Below are 7,162 nucleotides of genomic sequence, written 5' to 3'. Positions count from 1 at the left end.
AGTTTGGCTGTGCCCCCTCCCAGCTTCTTGTGCACCTCCAGCCTTCTCAGTCGGTAGAGCATGGAAAACTAGAAAGTCCTTGGCTAGTGTAAGCATTACCTAGCAACAACTAAAACATCGGTGCCTTATCAATTTTGTTCCCATCCTAAATCCAAAACACAGCACTGTACCAGCTACTAGGAAGGAAATTAACTCTATCCCTGCAGAAACCAGGACAGCCATTAAATCGAACTTTCACCATACCAATATGCGCTGTGTCACTTACATCTGTAGCCATCAGCTCCTCCTGGTCATTAATGCTGGGAACAGTGATCTCACCTTGACTCACATACTGATAGTCATATGGGTTGATGGTAATGAGGAGCATGTCTGTAAAGAGGAATAGGACAAATCTGGGCATAGGAATGAAGACAAATGTTAAACACATTTAGACTCCATCAAACAATTTATACTACTTCCTACCAATTAGCTCTGGCTTCTTGTTGGACATGATCTGATAAAATATGTGGTAGCTTCTTTCTGCCTTGAGCTGGAAAGTGACTCTGGACTTCTCCAGCAGATCTGGCAAGGACGGTAGGACAGATTTAGGCCTGAGAAAGTACACTGAGGTGGAAAGGGAGGAAGGAATGTGACGAGGTCAGGCGGTCTCTTACATGTTTCAATGTCAGCAGAAGCCAGTTTGCCTGTAGCCCCAAAGTGAATCCTGATGAATTTACCCTTAAGAGAGGGGGAAACAAAAAAAAGAGATGACAGTTTTAAAGAGGGGATAAGTAGACTGAGTTGGGAGAATAGAAGGGAACGCTTCTTCCTAAAGGGAGTTACAGAGAAGTCAGAGCTAAACTTTTACCAGAGGTTTACTATGAAAGCACAAATGGCAACATCACACATTGCAGCAAGAGAAGTTCTGACTAGGCATGACGACCAATGTTTTACTATAAGTGCATTGCAGTTTTAGGAAATGTACCCAGAGACTGTAGAAACTCTAGTCTTGGAGATTTTCAAAACTTTACTGTATCAGGCCCTGAACAATCTGATCTAGATTTGAAGTAAGTCTTGCTGAGGGCTGGACTAGAGAATGAACATTTTATACAGTGAAAAAAACATGTATATATCATTGTACCAGTTTACCATTTCAGGATATATTTGTATTGAATGTATACTTACCTTCCATTTTATGTTTTATTTCTGTCATTTATATGTGTATTCTATCTTTTGTTTCAATACTTAACTATAAAATGAGGAAATATTTGAGGAAACATGAATAGAAATTTCTTATTGTTAAACTTCAGGAAGCAATCAATAACAATACACTTCTTCCTACTTGTAAACTGAAGCTGGTTTTGACTGAAAACTCACAAAGCGTGAGGAGTTGTCATTCCTCACAGTCTTGGCATTTCCAAAGGCCTCCAGCAGTGGGTTGGCGCTGATGATTTGATCCTCAAGCGTTCCCTACAGGATAATGACTGTTAAACCACATAGTTCAATCCATATAACAACTGTAAAACTAGACAAAATGTTAGTAATCGGTAACTCACATGCATTTTGCCTGACTGCTGCTTCTCCTCCTTCTTCTTCTCCCCACTCACTGCAATTGTTGCAAAGTACTGGATGACACGCTTTGTGTTCACAGTCTTCCCTGCACCGGATTCTCCACTGTTAAACCAAGGAGAGAGGCAGAGAGCGTGTGGTCAGGCAGGAGGGCCCCTGGCACCGAGCAGCCCCACAGGGACCCGGGCAGGGGGTGTACGTACGTGATCAGGATCGACTGGTTCTCACGATCTGTGAAAGAGGCAGAAACAAAGAAACTTTAATGCCGATGAACAACACAGAAAATACTAAAAGTGGTCTAAAAATAAGGTATCATGATAGTTGTGTGACAAAAACATTTGCTTGGCAGTTAAGTAACTCCCTTTAGTAATACTCTGCCTTAGGAAAGATTTTAGATTCTATAAAAAATGAAACATTTCAGCAAAGCTTTTTTTCCCACTTCCTTTTTCCTTTCCTTCGTTCATTCATCTTTTTATCCAGTACAGAAGAATGAATGTTTTCTAATGTAGTTTTTTCACCATCTTCATTTTCTTTTTTGATTTTTTGCTTGGTTTCTTACAAATCTTCAGAGTTGAGTATGTTTTAAAAGTTACAGAGTAAAAAAAAAAGAAAATAAAAGATAAAATATTCAAATCAAATTAAAATTGCAGGTTAATGTTAGGTTACATGATAAAAGTTCATCTGCACCCCCCCAGCATAGAGAGTTAATGGCAAGTGGGGGAGTCCAAATACTACCCTGCCCCAGCTGTTTCCAGGCCCATCAAAGGAGCCATCAGCTCACTGAAAACATATTCTCTTTTTCTGTACTTCAGGCATTATTCTTTCAGGCACGTATATTCTTGGCTGCAGAATATTAAAGCAGACATCTTACCAGAAAAAGATTCCATAGGTATATCTAACCAAACTTTGTAATGTAATCCAGGGAGTGATTCCTATTCACCCAAGCCATTAGCCAGAGAGACAGAAATCCATATGATTCATGGCCAGTTCCCTCTAGAATACACTGTTGTCTGCTTGCAATTGACTAGCATTTAGAATAATCCCTGACCCAAATCTCAACACCTATACTTGATCTTAATTCTTTAGTCACTCAAGTCCACAACACTATTCCTTACACACACCCAACTTCTTGTTTCCATCATATTATGCACATCACACAGCCTTGTGCACTCCAGTTTTACCACATGACTAGGCAGGTAAACACAAGTCAAAAAAATTTGTCATTTTTAGTTTTCATTACTTCAACTGGAACTGCTCAAGAGTTGCACTCATGCAATCCACCCCACCATGTCGTATAGGCAGCCACAGAGACTTCTGCAGTAAGGAACTCTTCAAATGTTTGGTAGGCCAGGGTAGCTACAGCACACTGCTACAAGAGGAGGCCACTTTTTTGACTTGAAACATTGTCACTATTATCTTGTTGTTCTTTAAGACTTAACATATTTTTATACTGTACCCAAAAGAAGGAGAAAATGGCTTTATTGCCCACTGAAATAATGTTTTTACAGCTTAAAGCTCAGATGTGCACTGTTGAAACCCTGAAATGGTATGTTAAAGTGCTAAACCTGCTGTGATACCATTGAGGGACTTAAGAAGAGGAAAAAAGATCTGGAGTAATTCACTCTACGCTACTTATTTTAATAGTCCTTAGAGCTAAACACAGCTTCTCTCAGGTTCAGTTTAAGGGACATCTAGAATCTTTGGAGTAACACAATATGGGTGATCTGGGAAATTACTCTGGAAAGAAACAGTCCAAATTGAAAGTTTAGACACAACTTGTTATTCCCCTGAAAGGTATTCACAGTATAATTGCCTTAAGGGAATTACAGCCACTCACCAGTGAGCATGAACTGATAGGCATTGTCAGAGATGGAGAAGATGTGTGGAGGGACCTCCTGGCGCTTCTTGCCTCGGTAGGCCAACACCACCTCCGGGTTGTACACCGGCAGCCACTTGTAGGGGTTGACAGTGATGCAGAAGAGACCCGAGTAGGTCTGCGAGGAAGGGAGACAGCACGTTGGCTTCCACTTAGCCTGGCAGAGCCGTTCCTCCTAGCTACCCAAAGGAAGACTGCTGCTGGTACTTACGTAGATCATCCAGGCTGCATAACGCTCTTTGAGGTTGTACAGCACAGCGGGTTCATGGAGGTGGGTCATCATGGCCATGTCCTCGATTTTATCATACTTGGGAGGGTTCATGGGGAAGATCTGATCATCCTTCACAGTCAGAGTCTGACAAAGAAAAGAGTGATGCATGTATGTCAGCTAAGAGTTGAGATTGGGAATTAAGTGGTGTCCTTCAGCCTGTTTTTTCCCTCACCTCTCCACTTTCAGTCTTGACAGTGACCTTCCCTGAGTCTTTGCTCTGGATTGTTCCTTTCACAAAAGATTCCTTAGGATGCACGACAAAGACGGATGTCTTGGCATCAAAAGGCTTGTTCTGGGCCTCAATTCTTTCCTTTTCTGACTTTCGGAGATATGCAGCTGCCTCCCCAAAGATGGCCATCTCAGCATCCGAAGACATGGCTGCAGTTTATTTGGGCTAAACCTGTAGAGAACTCTGATAGGCAAAATGTTATTTCATGACAATACTGTCCTCAAGAGGATTAAATCTCTCCCATCAGAGGCTTGCTTTATGATCAGTCTGGTGGCAACAGCAATTTCAGTTATTCCTGCCCTGTCATTCCATGGCATGCTATTCCCTCAGCTGCGTTAGCACAAATATTTTTTTGATAAACATTAACTGGATCCACCTTTAGAAAATAAAAGAAATAAATAGATTTTTTCCTGTCAGCCAGTTCTAGGATACAGTTCAGAAGAGGATCTTACTAGCAAGCAGGAACAGTAACGTCAGTTCTAATGGTGTGCTTCAGAGTGAAGACAGACTTTTCAGAAGTACCTATCAAAATGAAGGAGAGAGCTGTTCCTCACTCATTAGTCTGGCTTTAAACATCTAAAAGTTGTACAGGCTCCAAAAAGCATCTCTTTTTACATGCGTTCATAGCAGATACTCTTGTATCTCTGTTGAAGGCCACTCTTCAAGCATTATAAATTGTTCACTTTGGCTAGCTTCTCCCTTGCACTTCTTCCCCTTTAGAAAGACACACACTGAAAGACAAGGTTATGTATATTTTATCTACTTCTTGTAAATTGAGCCATGATTGCCATTTTAAGAGCTATATTCAATCATTTCCTGGTTTTGAAAACTTGCTAATAGGGAAAAAACTAGTTTCATTGGTGTTTATTTAAATGCAGTCCCCAACTCCTACCCAAGCAAAGATATTCAAATGTATCAAATTCAATAAAGAACACACTAATACTATTCTAACTTCAAAGTGGAGAAAAGAAAACAGAAAATGCTTTCTTTGTCAAGAACATGGAAACTAAATGAGATGTGATTGGAGAAGCTAAGAAAGAGAAACTGAACGAAGTCCCTGCTGATACGGCCTCACCAGTCTTCCACAGACGAGGTGTAGGATCCTCTCATTCCTAGCATCTTCAAACTCTTATCAGAGTGCTCCACATTATCTCAGTGAGCATTTCTGATCAAGGTGCCTTCCTTGGTCTCCTAAAAAATTGATTTATCAAGAGCTCCCCAGTTTTTTGCCTTGGTTTGAAGAAGTCTTTTTTATTATTTTTATTTTTTATTTGGCAGTTTAATTTGGAGGTCCAGGGTGTCTCTACAGTTTCTGATGAAGACACCTCCAGGAGTTAACTCCACCTTTTTTGATACATCTTTCTCAGGATGGCCTGAATCATTCTCTGTCAACATCTGCTGTTCTCCATTGACTACAGACAGAATTTAGGAGACAGAGACTTAGAGCAAAGATAAGTTTGTTCTTCTGAAAGTGATTTCTTTAAAGTTTAAGCTTACCACCTCAGCACCCTTATATAGTCAGTGGAAAGAAACAGACCCCGGCAGAAGTCAACTGATATGCCCTCAGACAAGGAATGTGGAGCACAGATCGTTTCTCCAGTTCTGTATAAGCTGCCTAGTGTATAAACATTGAGTTAGCACTCCAGGAAGTATCAAGCATCAAACCTGGAACCATCCTTCCAGGAAATATTAAATCATCCTTCCAAAGATCTGATCCAGCCTTCCTCTTGTCTTTTAAGACAGGCTGGGTGGTGGAACACCTATTTTATGATAGGCAAGTGAACCTTATCTAAGTAGGGGCATCTAGTTTCGATTACCACCTCTTACAAATCCCACTGAAAGCCAAACAAAACACTTTTGTCCTTTTTTCCTATCAAAGATGAATCCTCATACAGAAAGGAATGCAAAATACACAGGATAAGAAAGATCTCTGCCTGCAGTCTAGCTGTTAAGGAATTAAGCTAAAAAAAAAAAAAAAAAAAAAAGCATTTCCAGTCTTCAGACACTGTTCCCACAGGTTTTTTTCTGTATTCAGTGCATGCTGAGTACAGATTTTGTCACTGTTACCTGCCATGTATGCTAAGCTTTTGTGGTTCAGGCGTTCTTGATTGGCTGGTAAGATAATTATTAAGATACACCTTCACTTAATCCCTAATGGGATTTAAGCAGGAAGAACATGACTGCTCAGAATCTGGGGCACAAGCACATGGCAAAACTGGAGGCATCTCTGGGTCTCTAGCATAATTGCAAATGCCTTCAACAGTTGCTGATATTTCTGTTTGAACTTTTACTCTTAAGGTTTTTGGACAAATATTTTGGAAAAGTTAGGTCCTTGTGAGGGAATGTGAATGGTTGCATAGGTACCCCTCTATATGGATGGAGAAACAGTCACCAGAATACAGCAGGCTGAACAGAGAAAAAGTGCATGCTCTGAGAGTCACCTCAAAACTAATAATCTCTGCAGGCTAGTGGTTGTGATAAATCCTCAACAACTGACAAACCCACAACACCAAGACCTGCTGAATCTGCCCAAGCTCACCGGCACACACCTTCATCAACAACGGGTTGTATAACTGGGATGACATCCAAGAGGTTAGTAAAGACTACAACATTATACATGCCACCTGATGAAACCGGGAACCCGTGAGGGCCTTTTTGAACATGCAGCTAGAAGCCACCGGCCTGTCAGGGTTGGCCTCCTGATTGTTGCTCCTACTGGGGAGCTACAGGTAAGTGTGTGCATGAATGAGCTGTGAGGAAATACATGAATGTACAGTGTCCAAGGTTGCCTGGCATGAATAATAACAGCTTGAGTCTAATAATTGTACCAAATGAATTAATCAAAGGTGTTCAAATAAATATGATTGTGATCTGTGTCTTCACTTGACTCAAATCCCTTACCAGCAACTAGGGAATTTGCAACACTAAGAGGACACTGCATCACATTTCAAAGCTAATCAGCAGGACTTGTATGTTTTTCAACACAATATATTTTAATAGAAAACATGGGATAAAGTGATAGACTGACTGACATGTTTTCCACTAATGAATAAAAGATACAAATATTTTCTTCTGGTGTAACCTGATCAGCTTGGATACTGCCAAGTCAAAGATTTAGGGGTAAAAAAACACACTCTGCTTTGGTCCACAATTAAATATGAGACATCAGCTGGAAGTGGGTTTAAGTCCAGGTCAGTGGAATTATAATTGAATTTTACATAACAGACACAGCAAACAA

General features: G+C 40.6%; 2 protein-coding genes across 2 annotated transcripts in view; both read right to left on the bottom strand.

Annotated features, from left to right (window-relative positions):
- LOC103918419 (myosin heavy chain, skeletal muscle, adult-like) overlaps window positions 1-2,734 on the bottom strand; it is a 24,651-nt gene extending 21,917 nt beyond the window's left edge. Inside the window, exons 1-7 of the mRNA XM_009325733.1 lie at window positions 2,730-2,734; window positions 1,752-1,805; window positions 1,536-1,653; window positions 1,357-1,449; window positions 654-717; window positions 463-561; window positions 266-369 (exon numbers count right to left, since the gene is read on the bottom strand). Coding sequence (XP_009324008.1) covers window positions 266-369; window positions 463-561; window positions 654-717; window positions 1,357-1,449; window positions 1,536-1,653; window positions 1,752-1,805; window positions 2,730-2,734 — 537 coding nt within the window. The remainder of the gene's footprint in view (window positions 1-265; window positions 370-462; window positions 562-653; window positions 718-1,356; window positions 1,450-1,535; window positions 1,654-1,751; window positions 1,806-2,729) is intronic.
- A 546-nt stretch (window positions 2,735-3,280) lies between these two features.
- On the bottom strand, window positions 3,281-7,061 carry LOC103918412 (myosin-3-like). Its single transcript, XM_009325722.1, has 4 exons — window positions 7,057-7,061; window positions 3,636-3,779; window positions 3,386-3,542; window positions 3,281-3,285 (listed from the first exon to the last, which is right to left on the bottom strand). The coding sequence occupies exons 2-4, from the start codon at window positions 3,744-3,746 to the stop codon at window positions 3,281-3,283; spliced, it is 273 nt and encodes a 90-aa protein (XP_009323997.1). The 5' UTR covers window positions 3,747-3,779; window positions 7,057-7,061.
- Window positions 7,062-7,162: the final 101 nt, after the last annotated feature.

Source organism: Pygoscelis adeliae, unplaced genomic scaffold (genome assembly GCF_000699105.1).
Source record: "Pygoscelis adeliae isolate BGI_AS28 unplaced genomic scaffold, ASM69910v1 Scaffold81, whole genome shotgun sequence".
Lineage (NCBI taxonomy): Eukaryota > Metazoa > Chordata > Aves > Sphenisciformes > Spheniscidae > Pygoscelis > Pygoscelis adeliae.
Note: the sequence above shows the minus strand (reverse complement) of the source record. Positions and strands in the feature narration are given on the sequence as shown.

Excerpts from the sequence above, each read along its gene's own strand:
- LOC103918412 (XM_009325722.1), bottom strand. The coding sequence starts at position 3,746 with ATGAACCCTCCCAAGTATGATAAAATCGAGGACATGGCCATGATGACC. Across the intron at positions 3,543-3,635 it reads ATGCAGCCTGGATGATCTAC|ACCTACTCGGGTCTCTTCTG; the intron begins GTAAGTACCAGC and ends CCTTCCTCGCAG.